The sequence below is a fragment of the Natator depressus genome, chromosome 8, assembly GCF_965152275.1.
Source record: "Natator depressus isolate rNatDep1 chromosome 8, rNatDep2.hap1, whole genome shotgun sequence".
In the NCBI taxonomy this organism is placed as follows: Eukaryota; Metazoa; Chordata; order Testudines; family Cheloniidae; genus Natator; species Natator depressus.
In genome coordinates, this window is record NC_134241.1 from 74,408,378 (window position 1) to 74,432,493 (window position 24,116).

General features: G+C 38.6%; 1 protein-coding gene across 1 annotated transcript in view; it reads right to left on the reverse strand.

Moving 5' to 3' along the window:
• Positions 1–4,896: 4,896 nt before the first annotated feature.
• Positions 4,897–24,116, reverse strand: part of CDC7 (cell division cycle 7) — a 32,687-nt gene continuing 13,467 nt past the window's right edge. The window contains exons 4-12 of the mRNA XM_074962236.1: positions 22,814–22,949; positions 21,959–22,052; positions 21,730–21,872; positions 18,716–18,956; positions 17,965–18,060; positions 16,332–16,510; positions 11,991–12,073; positions 8,187–8,336; positions 4,897–6,490 (exon numbers count right to left, since the gene is read on the reverse strand). Of these exons, the coding sequence (XP_074818337.1) occupies positions 6,093–6,490; positions 8,187–8,336; positions 11,991–12,073; positions 16,332–16,510; positions 17,965–18,060; positions 18,716–18,956; positions 21,730–21,872; positions 21,959–22,052; positions 22,814–22,949 (1,520 nt within the window). The 3' untranslated portion in view covers positions 4,897–6,092. The remainder of the gene's footprint in view (positions 6,491–8,186; positions 8,337–11,990; positions 12,074–16,331; positions 16,511–17,964; positions 18,061–18,715; positions 18,957–21,729; positions 21,873–21,958; positions 22,053–22,813; positions 22,950–24,116) is intronic.

Consider the following 24,116-nt stretch of genomic DNA (forward strand, 5'->3'; position numbering starts at 1 on the left):
ATATTAAAGCCGAAATCCTGCCAAGGAGCTGGTTTGGGTGTTGGAGAGGTATACAGAGGGAAAATGGAAAGGAATCCACCCTAACATGCTACATCACTAGGGTCCTAACAAATTTCATGGTCCATTTTGGTCAATTTCACAGTCATAGAAATTTTAAAATCTGAAATTTCATGATTATGTAATTATAGAAGTCCTGACCCAAAAAGAAGTTGGGGGAGGTTGTAAGGTTATTGTAGGGGGTATTGTGGTGCTGCTACCCTTATTTCCGCACTGCTGGGCTCCTGGCCAGCAGCTGCCCACTCAGGAGTCCAGCTGTGAAGGCAGAGCTGCCATGAACAGCAGCGCAGAAGTAAGGATGGCATGGAATGGTATTGCCAGCCTTACTTCTGCAATGCTGCCTGTTGAGGGCCCAGCTCTACAGACAGCAGCGCAGAAGGTAAGGGTGGCAATACCATTCCATGTCACCCTTACTTCTGCACTGTGCTGGCGGGGCGTTGCCTTCAGAGCTGGGCGCCCAGCCATTAGCCACTGCTCTCTGGCCACCCAGCTCTAAAGGCAATGCAGAAGTAAGGGTGGCAATACCATGACGCCTGTAAAATAACCTTGTGACCCCCCCCAACTCCCTTTTGGGTCAGGACCCCCAATTTGAGAAATGCTGGTCTCTCCATGAAATCTGTTAAAAGCACACAAAAGACCAGATTTCACGGTCCGTGACGTGTTTTTCATGGCCGTGAATTTGGTAGGGCCCTATACATCACAGATCTAGCTGCCTCTGCTGAGGTGCATGTTAGAAAATTAGATCTATGTAAGACATATCGTCTTGATCCTACTTGCATCTGCACATTGTGGGCACCCACATCTCCAAGTCATACCTCCCCCTCCCCTGCACAACCGAACTGCACTGGTGAGAAAGCAGGGGAGCACAGAGAACATCTACTCCAGTTGTGCTGGTACTGTAACGATATGGCAAAATATTTCTCTCTGGCAGAGAAGCACTTTACCATTTTGTAACTTGTTTCCAAATATCAGAAGTATTCCAATTCACTTTGCATTTGCCTTAACTAAGCGGTCTTCATCATTCCTTCAACTCCTTCTAAGTCTCCCCTCCATCCCCCACCCCTCCAACAAAAAGTATTAGATTTGGATAGGATTATGAATATTTTTTTCCATCTACATTGCTGCTACTGATTACATACCGAATTCTGTATAGTTACTTTTCTAATATTGCTTTGAATCTCTCTAGAGGTGGCAATTCTGCAACTTCTCTTGGTAGTTCTGCCCTATTAACTGCCATTACAGTGAGGGGGAAAAAACAGCATGAGTTGTGATGGGGAGGAGGCAGAAGTCTAGTATAGATTAATTCCTGCTCTATGCTTGTACAGTACTGAGAATAATCCACTCCTTTCCTGTTACATCCACATGAGTATTTTCAGATCGCTATATCTGCCCACAACCTTCTTTTCTCAGGGTTCTATATATTCATTTCTTTTAGTCTCTGGGCATATGTCATGCTTCCCAAATCAATCATTTTTGCTGACCTCCTTTGGTTTCTGTGCAATTTATTAATAATCCTATTCATAGTATGGTGTCTAAAAGTCAGTATTCCAGCTATGGCCTCACAACATATGCTGCAGCAGCAATGACCCTCTTGCTCTTTTAGTACCTCTCTATTGAGAGAGCTCAGTATAGAATGGCTTTTTTATTGCAACAGTATTCCCTTGCAGCCTCTGGTTCAGTTATCGATCACCCAAATCAGTGATGTGCTGAAGAGGAATCTTGGGGGTTCATCTATGGTGCAAGGGTGGGGGTTAACAGGGACTACGCTTGGGGGTAGGAGAGAAAGATGCACGGCAGTCATTAAAATACTGGTGGCAAATCATTTCTCCAAATCTCCCTATCCTCTACCTAAGCCTTAAGTTTTTTCTTCACTACATGAACAACTTTGCATTTATCCTTACTGAATTTCGTCAATTCTTTTTTTCCTTCCCTTTACAAGGTGCTTTGATAGGTCTTAGCTAGAACTTAAGTGCTATAAATCTTTTATACATATATATTTTTTTCACTTTATCCTCCAAGTTTCAAATCACTGGCTAACCTAGAGTAACAAATTGCAACTCTTGTCTAGTTTGTTAGTGAATATATTGAACAATGAACTAAGCGCGGTCTCTTGTGGAACTTTTCTCAAAACCTAACAATTTGACATAACACATTAATAATTTATTAATAAATTACTCCCCATTTTGGTTATTCAACCAATACAATGGATAGTATTTCCACCACCCAGTATGGAAAGGTGCGCCATACTATAGCTAATAAACAGAAAGTAACCAAAAAAACCCCAAAAACCTAAAGCAGTTCAGAGAATTTGCCATTGATAGTTGACATATTTTTGCTTGGTGTCAGCTTGTATTCTAGAAAGACCACAGACAGCACGAGTGAATGTAGGAGGAAACAATACATCTGCAGACACTGGCAGACAGCACTGCCTGCCAAATTTGGCCACAGTTCCTTTAGATAAATAACTTCTCAGTGATGCGCTGTACTGAAATTACATAAACAGCAGAAATTACTAAAGCCTGGGCTCCAGGGTTTTGTGGGTTTCAAGATTTTCTGCAATCAATATTCTGACATCTGCAGACATTTTTCTCTAACAGCTGATGCCAGAAATGGTGTGATATTACCATCATTTAGTAATTCTTATTCAATTCAAGATCTTTATAAGTTTGACTATGTTGAAATAATTGCTTTTCATCTTCAGTCCTCGTTAGGGCATTTACACTATCATAATCACCACCTTATATGGGAAAGTTTCATAAAAATGCTAGAGCAGTAACTTTTTCAAAGAGCATTACTCATAACCTTTTATAGTGGCAACTCCATTAGTATTTCAAGAAATTTATATGGAAAGACATTGTACTAAACTTTCAGTAGAAAGCATGAATAGTTTTTTTTTTTCAAACTGCTGAAAATAGACCAACTTCACTTTGCATAATGAAAATATTGCGAAATCTGTGACATCTATTAATTTTATGGTTTCACTCAAACCATTTTAAATACAACCCCCACATTTCTTCAGAATTCACAGGACAGTTGTTGCTTAGGCCCCAATCCTGCAAGCACTTAGTATTATGCCTGGTATTACTGTATCTTCAGTCAGCCAACTCATGATAGTCAGAACTATGCCTAGTTATAAGGTTTTGCAGAGCCAGACCCTTAATTTATAACAAACTTATGTGTTCATGAGGAAAACCCTGTATATCCACAACTGTGATACAGCCAAAATGCAATGCAGAGTGCTAAAGTTGCATCACTTTGGGAAATAGTTCTTGCTCAACTTACATAACTTTGTAGCCACAGAGAAGATAAGCTGTAGACATGTCAGGTGGAGGGTATTTAGATTTATACTATGTAATGGAAACCTTTTCCTCTTCTCCACAAAACCTTTCCATAAGCCTGGATGTGTGCAGGGAGGAGACCAGAGGATATTTCCTCACTATGATTTTTTCAATAGTATTAGGTGTTTGTACAGTGAATAGCAGTGCAGCCCTGCTCCATGACTGCAGCCTAAGAGGGTACAACAGTGCTGCTATTGCTAGTACTAAAGCAAGGCTATAAACATGGCTTGGATCAGTAAGAAATCAGGTCCTTAAACTGCCCTTGAGGCAATGGGAGCTAGAAAACCCATTTAATAATGGTTGTCAACAGTAGGGTCACCCCTACTCTATTAAGTTCCTTTTACCATAAATGGGACAAAACTTTTCAATACAATTCCACAAAGCATGGTTAAGATTTGTCTTAAAGGTCTGGAAAATTTTGTTCTCTCCCTGCCCCCATAACAGGCTAAACCCTTCTCAGTACCAGATGACAGACCCATTGTTGACAACTCTTGATGCCGACAGCTCTATCTGCTAGTATACAGGAATTGCACATAACTTGTTCAGTCTTCTCTCACAAAACTGTCCACTTTCACCCCAGCCTTTGATCAACTTAGCAAAGCCTGGATCCCCAACGATCAATGGAAAGTAAGAGAAACGTACCATAAATATTTCCCCATTTACCTCCTTGTGAGTTTGATAGTTATGCAAGTGCACACCTAGTAAATGGCGTTAGTGATTCACTCCTCTAAACCTGGCTTCCGTGTTTAATCATTCCACAAATGCAGCGTTATGGATTCATTTTTGCCTCCACCTTGATTCATTTATAACTGCATTTAAAAAAAAAATCTTTCAACTACTGTTCTGTATACGGAGTAATACTGAGAAAGGAGATGAGTTATAAAACATCTACTGCCTATCTCACTTATCAAATTAAACACTGAGTTAATATATCTAAAATCAGTCCAACTTTAAAACAAGGTAACATTTACAAAGAAATAAGTAAAACTGTGGTTTAGCCAATTTGAAATTAAAGACTTGCTTTTAGGCTGAGATACTTTAGGGCAATTTTCAGCCTGGAGCACTTTGCAGGCAAAGTAGTCGCTCCTTTTAACTCTGAAAAACTTGCTCAAGACTTAAACACTAACAAACCCCTGAATATAAAAAGAAAAGGAGTACTTGTGGCACCTTAGAGACTAACCAATTTATTTGAGCATGAGCTTTCGTGAGCTACAGCTCACTTCATCGGATGCATACTGTGGAAATTGCAGAATACATTATTATATACATAAATATAGCTCACAAAAGCTCATGCTCAAATAAATTGGTTAGTCTCTAAGGTGCCACAAGTACTCCTTTTCTTTTTGCGAATACAGACTAACACGGCTGTTACTCTGAAACCCCTGAATATAGCAGCCCTATATGATGAAGCCTGTTGAACTGTTTTCCATCACTGAGGGATTTACGCAGGAAAACATTAAAATGCTGATGTTTCTTTTATAATTTTCTGCACAGAGACATCCCTCTGGATGTCCTTTCCTTATCAATATTTTGGCAGTCTTAAATTATTACCACTAAACAATCTTCCCAAGTTATAAAAGCAAAACTTTTATTTAATGGATAATTTGTGAAAAATGCAAGTTTCCAAAACACTTATACTGATATGCATACATTCCACATGAGCTAATCAGTGAGGTGTGCATTGACAGTTACCCATGTTACTTTAGTTGAGAAAGTACAGGTTGTACAGCACAATAAGAGCAATTATGCTAATTGCTAATTGAAAGTACAGCACAATAAGAGCAATTATGCTAATCCCCACTGCCCAAGCAGGGTGGGGAAGGTATACATCTTGGAACACTTGCCCTTACGGAGGTTACACAGTCAAAACAATACCTGACCCCTAGATTAGCAGTTTACTTTTTTTTTTAAATATTCTTGATGACTTGGATAGACTATCTGTGGCCAGTGGCAATGTACCTAGGCTGTCCAATACAAAAAAGGACAACAAGCTGGAAAGGAAGTGGATCACAAGGAGAAAAGAAAGGGATGTATGCATGTGCACAGAATACTAAATGTCGTATGTTAACCAAAAGTCACACATAACAAACATTTGTGTATTATATTTTATAGGAAAGATTAGCTTTAAATTTTATTAGAAGATTTAAAAACAAATAGGTCAACTTAGTGCTCATGAAACTTATTATTGACAGTCTTAGACTAAGTCCTTCTTTTCCTCCTAGAACAGGTACAGCACAGACAGCAATTTCCCACACCTCACCAATGAGCTTCAGCAATAAAGTAGGGGGTGAAAATATGTCACCTGTCATGTTTATTCAATATTTGGTATCTAAGTGTTAGCAAGGAAGGGTTTGGGTAATGCAAACACTTTGAATTCTACAGTTGGACTACAACCATAAATTCACTTCACATAGGCCACTGAACAGCCATCAGAAGATGTTTCCATCACTAGTAACAAGAAATGGACTTGAAATTGTGATTTTAAAAAAGTGAAATGCTCCATATTCTACTTCCAATCCATGATGCCAACCTTCCTCCACCAGAAACATATTTCTAGTAATTTTTCAGAAACCAGTTCCACACAGTACAAGAAAAGCAGATCACTACATGCCATGAAGATAAATAAACCCAAACTAATACTGTGTAATATTTTCATGTGAAGCAAAGATCAAGGAAATAATGGAATCAGGTGTCTTCTCACTGTCTGATATCTTTAAAAAAATGATGCAGCAAAGCCTCTTTTGCAGTTATTCTTGTAGCCGGGTTTAGATCTAATAGCTTATCAAGTAGATCATAAGCTTCATCAGGAACTCTGTCCCATCCTTTCAAATCTGTTGCCTTTTCTGTTATCTTAATTTCCAAGCCATTGTCACCTTCATGACAGTTGTTCTTCAGACGCTGGATTTTTTCCCCAAGTGGCTGGGAAGCAAACTCTACTTTTTTGTCTGTCTCAATTGCCAAAGCAGGTTCATATAAAGAGTTGGTGTGCATATCGCTTGTTGATTTAGCACAGCTGCTATTTGTTCCTCTCAGTCTTTCACAGAGTGTTCTTAAATCCTGTGCTGGGACTTCTTTAGTACACAATACTGATTTGCCTATGAGGAAAATACTGTGTTTACTAAGCACTGTTTTAGTACACGTATACAATTGCAAATTTCAGAGTCTGAGACATCTCAAAGGCCATAGCTATCCTTCCTTCAGGTGCCTTCTTTCAAAAATCCCCTTTTAAAAAAAATGATCACCATCTCCCATGGTTTCCAGCAAGCTGAGTCCAGCATTCTGTGGCCATGGCCCCACTGAGAACAATGAGAGCTGGTCACCATTTTGAAAGAGGGCAGTTCTACATGAAATTCTTTAATACATTATTCTTATCCCCAGCTTAAGCAGTAAAAAGGGGAAAAAAAGTTACCTTTTAATCCTACAAAAAGTCATGAAATTAGCTTATACAGAAGATTTCAGTGAGTTTTAACTATAAGGGTAGTTTGAAGTATCCATTATTCCAGTATTAAGATCGGGGTGGGGAGGAGACTTCTTAATTGTAACAAAGTAATTAAGCCAATTTAGTGGAAAATTCTCAATTTATTCTGTATTCAAGAGTAAGTGCTGTAATTTTGGGGAGTATATGCAGTATTCCTCATACATAAAGTGGATAAATCCCTGCTTTAATTGCAAAACCCAGGTCAGTCACGGAATCACTGGCAGTGTTTCCATAACATATTGCATACTCTGTATTTTGGATAAGCTACTATGCTAACTACATTTGAAGAAAAGAACTATAAAGAACTCTCATACTTGTTTTTGGATAAGTTATTTGTGAAGTGACATAACTACCTTTTCATATAACTTAAGAGAAACTAGGAAAATTAAACATTTTACTTTACTTTTTGTTAGCTTTTGCAATTTTCCTATGTTTAATACTTTACTTATAGACTTGGTAGTCATGAGGTTTTTGTGTTGCCATTTTACAGCAGGCTACACAGCTACTGGCCCCATTTAAAAAAAAAAAAAAAAAATCAGAGTGGCATTCTGGAGTTGTAGGTGGTGAGGCTGGAGTGCTCTTACTTAAACTGAGGCAGGACAGATGGCAAAGCCACCAGTAGCAACACATCACATCATGCACTTCCTGAAAGGTGCGGCTCAGAAACTGACCCACTGTGTGGCTTTGAAAAGCTTTTTCTGTTAAAAGTAAAGTTCTAACTACTTCTGGTCAGACACACCAACTTTAAGATATTTTAACCAATTTATTTGTCTATTTTAAAACCACTACCTTCAATTAGTAGAAATAAAGAAACATTAAAAACCCAATTTACCTTTCTTTCTTTATGCTGTTTTCCATAATTTGCATCTCCCAGTTTGGAGAATGACAATGTTGTCAGTTTCACTTTCAGATATTAAATGATGCAATGCTTGAGTTGTAAACAATGAAGGGAAATGTTCACTTGTATAAAAAAACCCTGTTTCCACTGGAATTTTTTTAATCCCAACTATTTCTAATGGCTTTTTCTTTTAAACAAGCTAATAGTTACAATATCCATATTTTCAGCCACATTGATTTAAAACTCCAGGGCACTTTCTGCAGGAATAAGGATGTTAGCTCAAATGTTCTAACCAAATTCCTATAGGAGTCATTACGTAGTTGCTGTATGCCATTCCCGAAATTGCCGCATTTCAGTGAAGAATAATATATAGTTTGTAAGCAGTTTGAGAATTCTTTAGGATGAACAGTACTATATAAATGCAAATTATAAACAATAGAAAGATATATTTTTCTGTAATTAAAAACTTGCATACCAAATGTTTTAGCAGCCTGAACAGTTTCTCTGGATCCACGAATAGTCATGATTTGTGCCAAAGCAGTTAAATCATCACTTGCTTTGTAAAATGGATACCGTCCACTGAGCAAAGAAAGGAATATGATTCCTGCAGACCACATGTCAATTGCTGCAAGGGAAAGCAAGCTTTTAGTAAAAAAGAACCCACAACTTTATCATCTGGAGTCTAAAAAAACCCACGTGACCAGCAAAGTTTCAAAAGAAATAATGTAATGAATTACCTATTAATTTTGTTGACATGTAATCTACATGGTTAAAGGTGAAGTTAAGTACAGTTTTAGGGCTGGTCTTTACTATTGCTGCAATCAATGCAGCAGTGGTTGATTTAGTGGGTCTAGTGGAGACCCGCTAAATCGACCGCAGAGTGCTCTCTGGTCAACTCTGATCCACCTCTCTGAGAAGAGTAAGGGAAGGTGACCGGAGAGCGTCTGTCAACACAGCACAGTAAAGACACCGGGGTAAGTCAACCTAAGCTACAGTGACTCCAACTACATTATTCATGTAGCTGAATAGCGTAACTTAGGTTGATTAACCCTAACGGTAGTGAAGACAAGCCCTTAGTCCCCAATCCTGTAAGCACTTAAGCAAATGCATACCTTTACCCATATGAATAGTCTTCTATGACTTTTATGGAACCACTCTAAGTCTAGTTAGAATTTACTTCAGTGTTTGCAGGATCAAGGCCTTAATCTGATGCTAGTTTTAAGCATGCAATCACAATATGCAGATATAGTTGTAGCCAGTACTAAGCTTTTTAGGTAGGGGGGGAAAAAATTAGGCTGGTGGATTACAATGCTTGCCAATAGCCATTAACTTTAAGTGTTTTAATAATACATGCTCTAGAGATTATCTAAAAATTTGCCTAGGGAAAAGGAAGGTTTAAAATATACAGCCAGCACTAATTCCAAATAATTAAATATTTGAAGTAAGTAATTTTCTGTAACAGTGGATTATTATTTAGCAATGCCAAATGGACTTATCATACTGAAGACTTTACCTCTAACCTGAAATCACCTGACAAAGTAACCATCTTAAGAAATGTAGTAGTTAGGAGTTGTTAATCATTTTTAGTCTTATGAAGAGTACAAATAGTGCATTGGGGAAAGTTGCCCAAACATGATGGAAACTTTCAGCATTAGAGTTATGAAAATAATTGTCTGTCATTTTTTTGAGGGATGCTGGGGAAAGGAAAAGAGGGGTTGAACAGTTCTGTGAGCTTTCGAGAGGAAAAAAGTAACAGCTTTTAACTTTTTTTCCAAAAAAAGTTTGTGGTTTGTAGAATGAATTATATAGATCTGAATTTAATTATTTCACTTACAAACACAGCCTCAACAGTGATCTGAATATGTAAAGTGCTAAATTACCTGAAATGATCAAACTAGTAGTTAAACTCTTTAATGAAGAAATAGCTAAACAGATGGAATTATGGGCCTACAGTTGCAAAGTGGTACTTTGCACTTCTGCAGGATCTAACAGAGGATCTCAAAGTTATAATCATTGATGAAGTTAGCGTCAGGCCTTCATGGGGTAGTTAAATATTACCCTCACTTTATGGATGGGGAAGCAGAGCCATAGATATTAAAGGTTAGATCTACAAAGGTATTTAAGTGCCTAACTGCCTCTTTAGGCATCTATGTCCATGATTTAGGTGCCTCTGACATTCGCAAAACAGCCACTCTGTTGTTGCCTAATCCTGTAGATGACTACATTTCCACAGGTCAGCATTTGCCACCACTGAATGAACAAACTAATCCAAGCCCTAGCTCAAACCAAGCCATGAAACAGCATTCTCAAAGTAGGCATTCCCCTGCAGGTTGGCGCATGCGTGTCTGTTTGCTTAAAACACTCACCTGGGATGAGAAGGACCTGACTTTAAGCAGGAACTTGAACCCAGCTCTCCCTCATCTCAGATGAGTGCCCTAACCACTAGACAATTGGGTATACAGGTGTGGGGATCTCACCTGTTGAAACTTTGCTCTTTGTATGTATAAATATTCAGAGAGAGCAATACTGACTATAACCAAATGCTTAGGGCATTCACATTGGATGCAGGAGATCCGGGTTCAAGTCCCTGTCTCAATGAATATTTAATTATTTAATACAAAGTGGAACCGTTCCAATAGGTTAGGTTGGCATGTGCTTCCTGTTTGCTTAGGGCACTCCCCTGGGATGTTGGTTCAAGTCCCTGCACTGCCTGACTTGAAGCAGGAACTTGAACCCACAACCCAAATGAGTGTCTTACCAAATGCCCTGGAAGTTATTTCAGAAGATGGGTTTTATTTTTTTATTTTGGGGGGGGGGGGCACGAATGGCCTGGGTTTCAGCTGATAGGGCATTGGATACCTAATTAGCTCACCTGGCTTAGGCACCTAACTCCAGGAGAAGGTTCATTGGTGAGAATACCAGGTGGAGGGAGGTGCCTACCTCTGGGCCTCTCAGTCAGGCACTTAAGGCCCAGATCAATGGGAGTTAGGTGCCTAAATACCACTTAAGATCTGGGCCTAAGGCCCACCCCTGACCTCTGCTTTTTACTCTGGGTTAGCTTAGGTGGCTCCTTACTCAGTTTGCTGGCTTCTGATGATGCTTCCCTTAACTACCTAACTCTCCTCATCTTGTTTACTAACATGCGGCTAAGGATTCCACTAAGCAGCAGGGCACGCAGGGGTTAGGTGTTGCAACATTGAGCATTGCAACACGTAATATCTTTGTGGATCCTGCCCTAAGTGACTTAGGCCACAAAAATAAGTCTGGGAAAACTAGGATTAGGCTGCATATCTCCCAGTCCCATGCTTCAACCTTAAAATTCATTTCTCTCAATGATTTAATCCATGATTTGAGTGTTTGCATTTCTTCATTTCTTATGTATCATAACTTTCAACTACTCCACTGACTACTGCTTTTTATTAGTCTCACTTTTCACATAAACACATTCCTTTCCACAGTATTTACATCAGCTATGTGGCTGACAGACTAACCATCTTTTTCCCTTTAAACTACTAGGCTATAGAGGTCTTTATCTTCAGATTTTTTTAACTCGAAAAGGGGTGTGTGCCGGCAATCTAGTACAAGTATACATCTCAATAAGAAAAAAGGAAAGCTTTATGAAGTCTGAACCCTGACTTTTCTATCCAGGAGTAAGAGTTTGGGGGATCGGAGGAACCTGTTCAGAAGCAATCTTGATTACTCAAATATATATATTATTAAGTCTGTTCATCTCACATCCATTGATTTCTGGATGCCTGCACAGATCAAGTAGTCTATCAGCTTTTCCTGTGGTCTTTTAAGAATATGTTTGCAGACATACTGTGTTAATTATACTTGCTCTGAAAGCACATTGTTTGATTGAATCTCTCTCTTTAAAAGCATCTGAAGTATAAAGGGGGGGGGGGGAGAGACGGGCACTTCAGAACATTTAAACTGACACAAAGCCAAAAAGTTGGAAAAAGCTGAAAGTTCTGTCTTTTTAAAAACACAAACTCTACTGAACTGCCACATATGGCTTTCTACCTTAAATGAATTAAGATGTATTCAAGTTTCAAACATTTTAAAAACATTCCTAACTTGTTCTTCAGCCTGAGTAATGAACACTTTAATAAAAAAACAACAAAAAAACCCAAAATGCTTGAACAATGTTAGAAAGGCCAATAAAATGAATTCCATATGTAAACAGAAAAGGAGTTAATAGAATCAGAGAAAGTAATATGCACAAATGGGGAAGACCCAAGGATAGAAGAGTCACTAATTTCAGTCTGATGAATACTACCTGTAGTCTGAGTAGGGCACTTAGTTAACACCTCTGGTGCTCTGAATCCTGGTGTACCTGCCCTAGGAGCAACTTGCTGACGTCTTGTAATAAAAAAGAAAAGCGCATTTAAAGTGTAATAGGAAACATAATTCATATGGTTTTAAAAGTCTATTGTAACTAGAAACATTTTCTAACATATGCTTCCATGAGACATGTCAACATTGTGGTATGTTCATGTATTAACATTTTAACCTGGCAATATTGTGTTGAATACACACTATTTAGGGTGAGAGAATAGTACACAAATAAATTGCATGCTTCCATCATGATGATTTCAGTTCCATTCAGCTGCAGCATGATTTCTATTAAGGGCTGGCTTACAGGGGGACACTCAGAAAAGCTAAGATGAATTAACTTCACACTTTTAGTTAAAGCACATGGCTTAAAGCCACTTTACTTTTGAATGAAAGCATCCACACAGGGGTGTGAAGTTAAAGCACATATAAACATTTAGTTAGTTCATCTTAAACTTTGAGTGTCCCTACCTGTCTGGCCTGCAGGGGTTAGAATTAGTAACTTCAACCCCCTCATGCTCCATACTCAGTAAAAATGGCACACTGGACTAACAAGATTAAATGATTGTCAAAATACAGTCACATCAGACCAGCAAGTAAGGGATCACATAGTATTTTGGAAACCACACCCAGTAAACAGAACTTTCTCATTAATACAAAGAATTGTTGGAATAACCCACATCCCTGATGGAGGAATGGCTCATATGAATGGAAGTTAACTCCACATATGGGATGGATTTGAACCGCAATGCCAAATTGTTTGGCCAGTCTGACTATTAAGGCGTGTACATGATAAATGTCCTTACAACTTACTTACACATGTCTAGAGGGAAAAAAAGGTAAAACCTAACTTCCCTCCTGATCTTAAGCTTCAAGACAAATTTACAGTTTTCCTTTTAGCGATAAACAACCAAATGTGCAGAAAACAGTATGTTAAAGGGCACCAAAATGCCTTATAAATACTAGAACTTGTTGAAATTTCAAATGAAGTGACAATTTCAGATGTGGTATTGCTATTTTTTAAACCGTTCACATAGCGTAAGTTTCCAGATACAAGTTAAATTTGTTTAACAAAAGTGTCCTCTTATTTACTTGCCAAGATCTGAGTTCATGGTTCTATATTTCCCTTGCACAGCATTTGAAGTCTACTCAGAGTTCTTGTAGGTGCCTAGAAATATCTACAATAAATGGAAGACATTGTAGATTCTTGCAAGAGAAATATGGAACCCTGAATTCAAGTCTTGACTGCTTAGCTAAGTAGTGCCTAAATTTTTCAAATCTTTGGTTTTAAGATGTAAAGTTGTCATAAAAAAACCCAAAAACCTCAAAGTATAGAATTATTTAACTTCTTTATTTGTTTAACAGCATTTCAGTTCCTTTTTAAATAAATGTCCCTGGAAGAGTCAAACCATATGGTCTGGCCTACACTTAAGTTTTGCTGGCATAGCTATGTTTGTTAGGGATATGAAAAGTCATAGTGCTAACAGACATAACTATTCCAGCAAAGCCTTAGTGCAGACGCAGTTATTGCAAGGAAAAAAAATCTTCCTGGTTTAGCTTATTGCGTTTGGGGAACCGGTTTAATCTATACTGCCGAAACTCTCTTGCTGGTATAATCATAGAATTGTAGAACTGGAAGGGCCCTCAAGAAGTCATCAAGCACTGAGGCAGGATCAAGTAAACTCAGACTATCCCTGATAGGTGTTTGTCCAACGTGTTATTAAAAACCTCCAATTATGGGGATTACACAACCTCCCTTGGAAGCCTATTCTGGAGCTTTAGTACCTTTAAGAGTTAGAAAGGGTTTCCTAATATCTAAACTAAATCTCCCCTGCTTCAGATTAAGCCCATTACTTCCTTGTCCTACACTGATGGACATGAAGAACAACTTGTCACAGGCCTCTATATAACAGACCTTACCATATCTGAAGACTTATCAGATCCCCAATTCATTTTTTTTTTCTCAAGACCTTTTAACCTTTCCTCATAGGTCAGATTTTCTAAATCTTATTTTTGTTCCTCTCCTCTGGACTCTCTCCAATTCATCCACATCTTTCTTAAAATGTGTCCAGAATTGGACACATTTCTCCAGCTGAGGTATAAAGTAGAGTGGACAATTACCTCCCATGACTCTCAAACAACACTCTTTAATACATCCCAGAATGATATTAGCCTTTTTCACAATTGTATCACATTGTTGGCTCATCTGCAATTTTTGATCTACTATAATCCCCAGATCCTTTTCAGCAGCAGTACCACCTAGCCAGTTATTCCCTATTTTGTAGTTGTGCATTCGATTTCTCCTTCCTAAGTGAAGTACTCTGCACTTGCCTCTATTGAATGTCATCTTGTTGATTTCAGACTAATTCTCCAGTTTATCAAGGTTGTTTTGCATCTAATCCTGTCCTCCCAAGTGCTTGCAATACCTCTAAGCTTGGTGTCATCCACAAATTTTATAAGTGGACTCTCCACTCCATTATCCAAGTCATCAATGAAAATATTGACTAGTACCAGACCCCAGACTGACCCCACTAGATACACCCTCCCAGTATAACGCCAATCCATTGATAACCAGTTGTGCAGTTATTTCATCTAGACCACATTTCCCTAGCTTGCTTGTGAGAATGCCATGTGGGATCAAAAGCCTTACGAAAATCAAGGTATCACATTTCCTGCCGCCGCGCAGCCCCCCCCCCCCCGCCAGTAACCCACTCGAAGGAAATTAGTTTGGCTTGACAGGATTTGTTCTTGACAAATCCATCTTGGCTATTCCTTATAACCCTGTTATTCTCTAGGTGTCTATAAACTGATTGTTTAATAATTTCTTCCAGTATCTTTCCAGGTATCCAAGTTAGGCTGACTGGCCCATAATTTCCTGTGTCCTCTGTTAACCCTTTTTAGCAAAGACTGGAGCAAAACAGGCATCAAACACTTCAGCCTTCTTGATGTCATCCATTTATTAGCATTCCTTCCCTGCTATAGTGATCTACACTTTCCTTACAAATGGTTTCTCCATTGGGAAGGGTAACTGCTGTAGGGTGTGTGTGTGTGTAGAGAGAGAGAGAGCGCTCTCTGTATATCAGTGGTTCCCAAACTGGGGTTCATGAACCCCTGGGGGTTTGCAAAAATGTTACAGGGGATTCTCAGGAAAAAATTCCCTAATGATGGACAGAGCTGTCCCTAGCGATAGCATGGGGCCAACAGCCCGGAGCCCCTGGACTTCCAAAAGCTAAGCAGATCAAAGCAAGCATATCTAAATCTCCTCAGTGTGATAAACTTCAAGACTCCTTGTAAGAAATGGAAAGGGAGGTGGATGTTTTTTGCTGTTTTTAAAATTAAATAGGCAGCTAGTATAGTTTTAAAAATTATGAAGAACAAGTTTAAGATTTGTTGTAACGTGCGTTGTTTGCCTGGACTGCTTAAGATCTGAATGCTTGTGTAGGAGGAACTCTTTGAGCTGGCTTCTTAAATTCCTTCATGCTGTTTCATGTCTGATACTCCTTGATGAAACATAGGAGCCTTGTCTTACAACAGGCTAATTCATAGTGATACAAGCTATGAAAGTGAGATCTTGGAAGAGTGTTGCCGTTTTCATACTGTAGTAATACTGTAATGATTAATGATCAATAATTAATAATAAATAGTGTGTGATAAGCATGTCATAAAAACAAATTTTATATTTCCAAGATCAATGCTTTTATAATTTATACTCTGGTAAAGGAGAGAATCCCTGGAAATATTCATTTTTAGGAGGGGGTTCACGAGACTTGACATTTTAGTGAAAGGGGTTCATAGGTTGTTTAAAGTTTGGGAACCACTACTATATACGTATCTAGATATCTATGTGTATATATCTCTGAGTGTGGGTGTGTAGATATCTATATCTATCGGGAAACCCATCTAGGTGTAAATAAGGCCTGTCACAAACCCATTTCAGGATTTTAATGAAGAGAGTTGTTAAGCTATTTTACCTTACTGAAATTAAAAAGCCCCCACACCTTAAAGAAACTGTCTTTACACACTAACATCCAATGGAGAACTCTTTCAATGTCAAACTATTTTAACTACAAATAATTGCATTTATCTGCAATGAGAAAGTTAGTTAGTACTATATGAAATCCATGACCTTTGTCAGGTTAGAATACACATTGTGTTCTAATGCTTATAACTTGCATAGGTCTAATGCTATCTTTCACTTACTAAATCAACTGTCCAGTAAATCTAAGCTTCTAACATTGCTTGACATCACAGAAGTTGATTTTACAAAATCATCAAAGCAAATTACCTTGAAAGGCAAACACTGCAAACTCTATCTGTTGCATAACAGTCACAGGTCAAGATAGCTGGGCAACTGTTGGCAGCTTTCTTGGCTACACCATTGTTCACTGCTTTTGCAGAAATAATCTTCTTCTTTGTTGCTAATTTTCTAGATGCAACATCCATCACCTTTGATTGCTTTATGAGCTGTAAAACAGATGTTATATGTTCTAAATCAGGGGTGGGTAAACTTTTTGGCCTGAGGGCCACATTGGGGTGTGAAACTATATATGGAAGGCTGGGTAGAAAAGGCTGTGCCCCCCTAAACAGCCTGGCTCTCGCCCCCTATTCGTCCCCTCCCACTTCCTGCCCCCTGACTGTCCCACTCAGAACCCCCACCCCTATCCAAACCGCCCTCCCCCCCCACTCCCTGTCCCGATTGCCCTGACCTATCCACACCTCCTGATGGCCCCAGAACCTCCACCCCCTGTTCCCTGTCTCCTGACTGCCCCCCGGGACCCCCTGCCCCTAACTACTCCGTCCCCGACTGCCCCCGGGACCCCCTACCCAACCCCCCCTTATCAGAGTGGCAGGAGCTCGCAGCCTCACTGCCCATGTGGCGGTGTAGCTGCATGGGAGAGGGAACAGCGGGGGAGGGGCCAGGGGCGAGCCTCCTAGGCCAGGAGCTCAGGGGCCAGGCAGGATGGTCCCGCGGGCCAGATGTGGCCCCCGGGCTGTAGTTTGCCCACCTCTTTTTCTAAATATTTCAAACATTTAAACGCATTTCCATTTTTCTTCACTCTTCCCCTTCCATTAAAGTGTTGAAAGCACTAACAAAAACATGTTACCAGTTTTAAAAGAGACCACCAGTCCTATTTACTGATATCTCAATGGCTAATAAAAGTACCAAGGGATTTAAGATTTGTAAAGTTAGTGGTGGTTTTCCTGGAAAATTAGACATTTTTCAGTGACTACTACTAATTCATATCCACAATATATTCATAAGTACTTTGAAATTACAGTAACATTGTGTTTACCAGTATAATGTAATTTAGTTATTGGCTAGGGTTTTGTCTTTTCTTTTTAATAAAGAGACTCGCTGTAAAAATGGGAATGGAAAAACACTGTAAGACGTGGAGTTAGATGCTAGTATTTGGCAACATTGTTTCAAAGCCTAAACTGCCCAGCTAAAATATCACTGTTAGCCAAACCTTCTGCTTTAGTTCATAGTTAGGGTTTTTCTTGCTAATGTCTAGTTTTTCACTAGACATCATGCCCAGATTATAAACAGTGTAGTAAAAATGTTTATTACAAATGTAGTCTGTTTTCTCTGTAGCCTTATCAACTGCAGAATACAAAAGCAAGTTTTTGGAATAATTTCTAAACTACACAGATAGAAAAAGATTAATTACTATATAAACAAAATCAGGTGGGGCAACAACTAGACCATAACAGTAACTGTCACTAAAACAGCTTGGAAAAAAATCACTTAAGTCTTTAGTAAATGTAAGACTTTGCTAAAATGCCAATTCTGTTCAATAAGTTTTAGTGCCACAACAAATCACAAATAGTAGTTAGGGATATCTAGTACTGAAACACAAATAAGTTCAACTATTTAATATGTATAATTGATTGTGTTCCTGGTGAGCAGTATTGCTTACTTTTATTGTGGGGCTCTCCTGGTATGTGGAGCTATGGATATTAAAATTTCTCTCTCCAAAGACAGAGCGCTGGACAGAATGGTGCACAGACCCCTCCTACAATAGCAAAAAAGGACAATAAGAATTCAATCTGTAACACTGTCAGCTGTAATCTGACAGTATTTAAAAGTGTGATGTGACATAAGGCAAAAACAGCTGCATACAAGTCACTTTCAGGCACCAGCTTACTGTGTATGAAGAAAACAGTCTAGACAAACCCATAAACATGCTTACAAAAAAAAATCGCGCTCCAGAAATATGACAACACACCCTGAAATTTACATGTACAGCAGTTGTATTTTGATGTGTAACTAAAATGGAGATGAGAAACTTTCTGTGGGGAGGGAAGCCATGGTATGTATTGCTAAAATGTTAACTCCTTTTTACATAAGGAGATTCAGGGGCTCACCAAACATTACTGCATTTTACACAGCATGCAACATTACATAAGAATCCACTATTTTCATTTTTTGAGATGATAGACATTGAATGTGAAGTAATGTTCCAGGCCAACATAGTTATTCAGAAACTAGTTCCATTTTCACAAACAGTTTAACTCTAACAAAACTTTTCCAACATGTTGCATAAGTGCACACACAGTAAGATTTGGAATTGGACACTGAAATTGTTTTAGTATTACATCTCCCCCTGTTGGATGAAGTAATACATTAAATAAACTCCTGCAGCAATATTAGTGAAAAAGACTCAGAACCTTTCCTTTTCCTTGTTTGTTCTGCATTTGTGAGCAGCACCATTTATCAGATGTTTTTGAGGCTGACTGTTGAGCTATCTGTCTAGATGCTGTACCATTGACAGAAACCCTGTTTCCCAAGGTTAGGTGAGGCTTATTTTGTGAGCAACTTTCCTGTTGGCTTTCAGATTGGACAACTCTGAGTAGTTCTATTTTCGTATCAGGGGTTCCTTGTGCCAAACCAAAATCTACTAGGGCATACCTAAAAGACATAAATTTAAAAAGACAATTTAAGAAAATTATACTATACTTAAAAAACAACAAACAAAAAACCAGTTCCTTAGAACAGAAGCTAAGGTATACATTGGCATTCAACACACAAGGTTTGAAAATTTAGCTGACCCCTCTTACCTAGATGATTTAAACACATTAGCCAGGTGAAATAGTTGTTCCACCATATCCACTGCAATTTAAAGAACAGTTATATGCTGTAACCGTAATAATCAATTTTCTATCTGTTTTAAAAATGTATCTCATTCTTAGGGCTAGTCAAATATAAAAAAATTATCCAATACAGTTTGACAAACACCAGTGAATAATCACTGAATACTAATCAATAAGCCTCGCTTACTATATTGTTTCACTTGTATTGTTTCCCTGAGTTGCTTTCAGTGTCAAATTCCAGCCCCCCCCCCATCCCTTATCTTACCTTTACCTTCTCCCTATATTTTGTCATTTTTCCCACTGAAATTTCATACACACACTCACACATATGGTCTGGGCTTGAAAATTTTACTAGCTATTTAATAGCCAGAGGACTAAACCTAAGTGCCCTTAGCCAGTAATGTCCACTATCTTTCCTAAGTCTGGAGCTATGTCCAAAGAAGAAGTCGGTCCCCACCTTGTGCCTGTACCTAGCTCCTAAAAAATGGGATGGTGCTAGAATTTCTACCAGGGTGCTGCTTGGGGACTCATTTTCCATACCAGCTTCTAGCTAGTACATATCTGATACATTTTAAAGCCATCATCTATCCCACACTGGATGCTGGAAAGGAGACTGAACAGTCTCTCTATTCCCCACATCTCATTCTCTAAGACTGGGTGGGTCTTTGCTACATTAACCTTTCCCCAGCCTTCAGAATGATCTGCGTGGAGTCTTTGCTACTTTATCCTTCAGCTTTCTGGCTGCTACCAAAGAGGGGTTTACAACCCCACCCATCAGTCTCACCTTTAGAATCCATTTCCCTAGTCAATAACTCCAGTGCCTGCCTCCACTACTGTACAGAACTACCTCAGACAACAGCTGAGTGAATCTTACTTGATTCTTATCAATTTCACTGCTGTCCAAAGGGATCCCAATAGTAACAGTGAAAACAGACAAGACCTATTAGTTTTCACAATGCTGAAGTCTGGCAACCTCTCAGCAGCATCACTGGAGCTGGCTGCAGACTTCAGAAGATACGACTGCATTAGTTTACACTTGATTCACATTTGAAAGTTTTGTTTGTTTTTTTTTCTTGGCAATGAGTGTGATGGGGTGGACTATGTGCAGAGGCCCCCTGCTGGAGGCCTCAGGGTCCTGCCACACTTATCCCAGGAAAGGAGCAGTGGAGAGGTCTTCCAAGCAGTCTGGAATGGCTGCAGGGGGGAAGCAATCAATCAAGGCCCAGGAGGGCACTATAAAAAGGATCTACAGAGACAGGGCAGTTGCTGCTTAGAGCTGGAGAAGAAAGGACTGCACGCCTGGCTGACTGAGGGAACTGCAGCACAACAGACAACTACATAGGGGCAGGAACTGGGGGAGCGAGAGGCTCCTGGCTGGCTGCTAGGACTGAGCCAAAGAGTCAGCTAGCTGGGACCAGGGGAGCAGTGAAGGCGCTTTTGGCTGGCTGCAGGGACTGAGCCTGGGGCAGCTGCAGGAAGACTGTCTCCAGGGAGGAGGCCCTAGAGATATGGCCCCATACCAGGGGTAGACTGGTTTAAAGACTGTGGACACCCCCAACCAAAGCGGGTGCTTGTGAGAGGTGGGTGCTGACCCCATTACATTGAGAACTACAACTTTTTTTAATTGAAGACCTTTTGGTTCCACAAAAGCTGGTGGCACATACATACATAAATGCTTATTACTTGCCATGGGAAAGTCATTCTGAGTCACTATTTTGTTTCATGCGTGCAACAGTTGACTCATCAGATCTCATAAAACACTCTTCAGAAACAATAGAATGCTTTTCTAAAATGATTCTAGCAGAGTAAACAAGCAATATGGTAGAAATTCATCTTCTGAGAGTTAAGAAAATTACTTCCACAGAATTTGTAGACGTGTAGATTGGTGGAAGACAGTTTTCCGTATAAAGTTACACCTTACTCTTGTACAGACTGTAGTGAAATATTTACCAAGCCATGAGGATATAGCTACTCACTAACAGGAAGGCAACTATTAACTCCTTGCAAAAAGTGGACAATATCACACTAGCTACCTTTAATTTAGTTACTTGCAGACAAAAGATAATTAATACAACCTGACCTAGTTTTAGGAATAGCTAATCTGTAGAAAAGCTACATAGTGGAAGACAATAAAAAGAAAACATCAACTTTCTTGCTATGCACGCTTGAGGTGTGCTGAAAGACACAAACAGGTTAACACATGCATTCTTTGAAAACCTATGCAGTACACAAATAAAGGTCAGTATTAACTATATTAAAGTAAAACAATGGACAGTGATTTTATTCGGTTTAATCTTATTGAACATGCAACAATTTTACTAGTTTTACTCATTGAGTTTAAATTTTTTTTAAAAGTACTTGCCATTTTGTGATCCAAAATTTTTTCATGCTTACTATATTATTTATTCTTTCCCACCCTGACCAAGTCCCTAAATTCTAAATAAGAATTTTTTTATATATATATTTAGTTCTACTGCTTAAGCACATATTGTATAGCTGGAAGGAAAAACCCAGAAACTTAATTTGCTATGTTCTGTCAAGGCACACGTTCCCAAATGAGATCATAATAAAAGTCATATGTGTAGACTTACTCTTTCAGCTGCCTGTTGTACAGGAAGTTACTGGGCTTGACATCACGGTGAACAATACCAAAGTGATGAATGCGCCTCAATGCTTTAAACAGATTAAACATGTATTCTCGTACTTCTTCAAAAGAGAGAGAGTTCAAAATGTCCTGAAAGATTATTTGAATATTGTAATTTTGCAACTCTTTATAATTAAGTATTTTACTGCTTATATAAAAAGAAGGGTGGGACTCACCAAAAAGGATTCATGTTCCAGATATGGCATAACGATAACTACATGATCATTTTTTCTAAAGCAATATCTAACTCCCATAACGTTATCCTGCCCCCTAAAAGAAAAACAAAGTACTATCTTGAAACAACAAACAGAAAATAGGTTATTTCACCTGGCTCCCACAGAAAACTTCAGCAATGCTTTTTCTATTAATACACAAATTCCACACTGCCAGCAACCTATCAGCATGTACTCTGAACACAATCCCCTCATTACTTTTCTCAAAGTGTTTCATTCTTCAATTTGCAACGAAGGGCTCTCCAGACCATTGGTGCGTCATGGTCCACTTTTAGGGCTTGAGTCTGCTCCCATGGATTTGCATGATCCAGGATTGAGCCCTTTGAGAGCAACTGGCTTAATCTCAGGAAAGAGCTATTCCAACCATCTGCCTTGAAAGCAGCAAATATCATCAAAGCACCTCTATTCCTAAACCAGTGAAGAGAATTCAGTGCCATTGGCCAGTATTTTCAGATGTACTAGAGAGGATTCTATCACAGCTATTTCCTACCTAAACCATGTTTGATTGCATATGTATACTGTGTAACTCTTAGAACTTTTTTACTAGCAAATACAAAGTGAGCTGCAAATAAAGCAACATGAGCATTATAGCGAACATGATCCATTTATGGTATGCCCTTGATATAAAGAGTTACTGATTTGATTTTTTTATTTTCTTGTGGTCAAAACTCCAGCAAAATGCAAGTAGTACCAAAACTAAAAAGTAACTAGACACACAACTTAGTTTTAGATGACATTTAAATTCAGTTATGACATCTTTAATTCCTTTTGCTTAAAAAAGTGTCTTGTTTAACCTACCCTGCTATTGTAAGGCACTGAAGTTCAGCAGCAATTCGTAGAGGATGACTAGTTGGAATTAGGTGTTTCAAAGCCATTTTTTCTTCACATCCTGCTTGTTGCTGGGCTGTGGCCAAATAAACTGAACTAAAAGTACCTGTAAGAAAGTATGAAGCCTATGTTTAACCTCTTTGGATTAGCTGCGTTAAAGTATTTCATGTTACTGGTCTGACTGCTGCACTTGTGGTGAAAGAGAATCTATTTGAGTCAAGTTAAGTTTGTGACACAAAACAATAGGTTTTCAAGTCAAGGCTAAAGCATGAGGAAAACCTTTAAAAAGTGGTTTTAGTACAGAAAGCCACTTAAGTATTTCAGGGTTATCAATAAACAAATTTTTAAGAAAATTAGCCATTAGTGTCCAGAAATTGGGAAGTACAAAATAAGTAACATTTCTTATTAATAGACCATAAAATATAATTTAAAGTAATTACAACCGCAAATGTTTGACCAGTATCAACCTCAATACTATCAGCAACAAAAACACACAACCCTCCACTTGAGCTAAAGGAATAATATCAATAACTATTAATAAGTATCAAGACCTTTGCCTTGTTGGGGAGAGAAACTGAAGGGAGGATATGACCCCACACCCTAAGTTAGTGCAAGTAGAAACACATCTTTACACGTAAGCCTTCAGTATTGCCAGTGTCACAAATGTCACTTTTTAGCAACATATTCACTTTGATCAACAGGGTTAGAAACACCAGTTGTAAATGAGAACCTCATTTAATGACATTTTTATTGTTTATTCATGACAAGAAGCATTCCATGCTCTTGAATTTTCAGATTGCTGTTCTGAACTAAATATGTAGCTTTCTTTTAAATTAGTCTGTAAAGCTACTAAGTTTTTAAACATTTAGCAAGCTATCACAAGTATTACAATCATAAATAGCTGTTTAAAAAAATTAAACCTCTACTTTCTAGACTTTCGAAGAGAAGTCAAAACATCAATAGTGAAAAACTTTCAAAGATCGTGTGGGTAAAATTTTCAAAAATGTGTAGGCTCCCATCGTGCAAATATTTATACATATGCTTAATTTTATTGCCCTGAGCAATCCCATTGATTTCAATGGGATTACTCATAGTAAAGTTTAAGCATATGCATGGTCACAGAATTGCGGCCTATGTCCCATTGTCAAATTTTGAAAATTTTACTGTGTGCCTAGTTTGAGCCCATATATTAAAAATATCTTAGCAATAATCATCCATTCTCCTCTCTTAGCCCCACCCACAGGGTTTAATATTGGAAAAGCAGAGACAACTT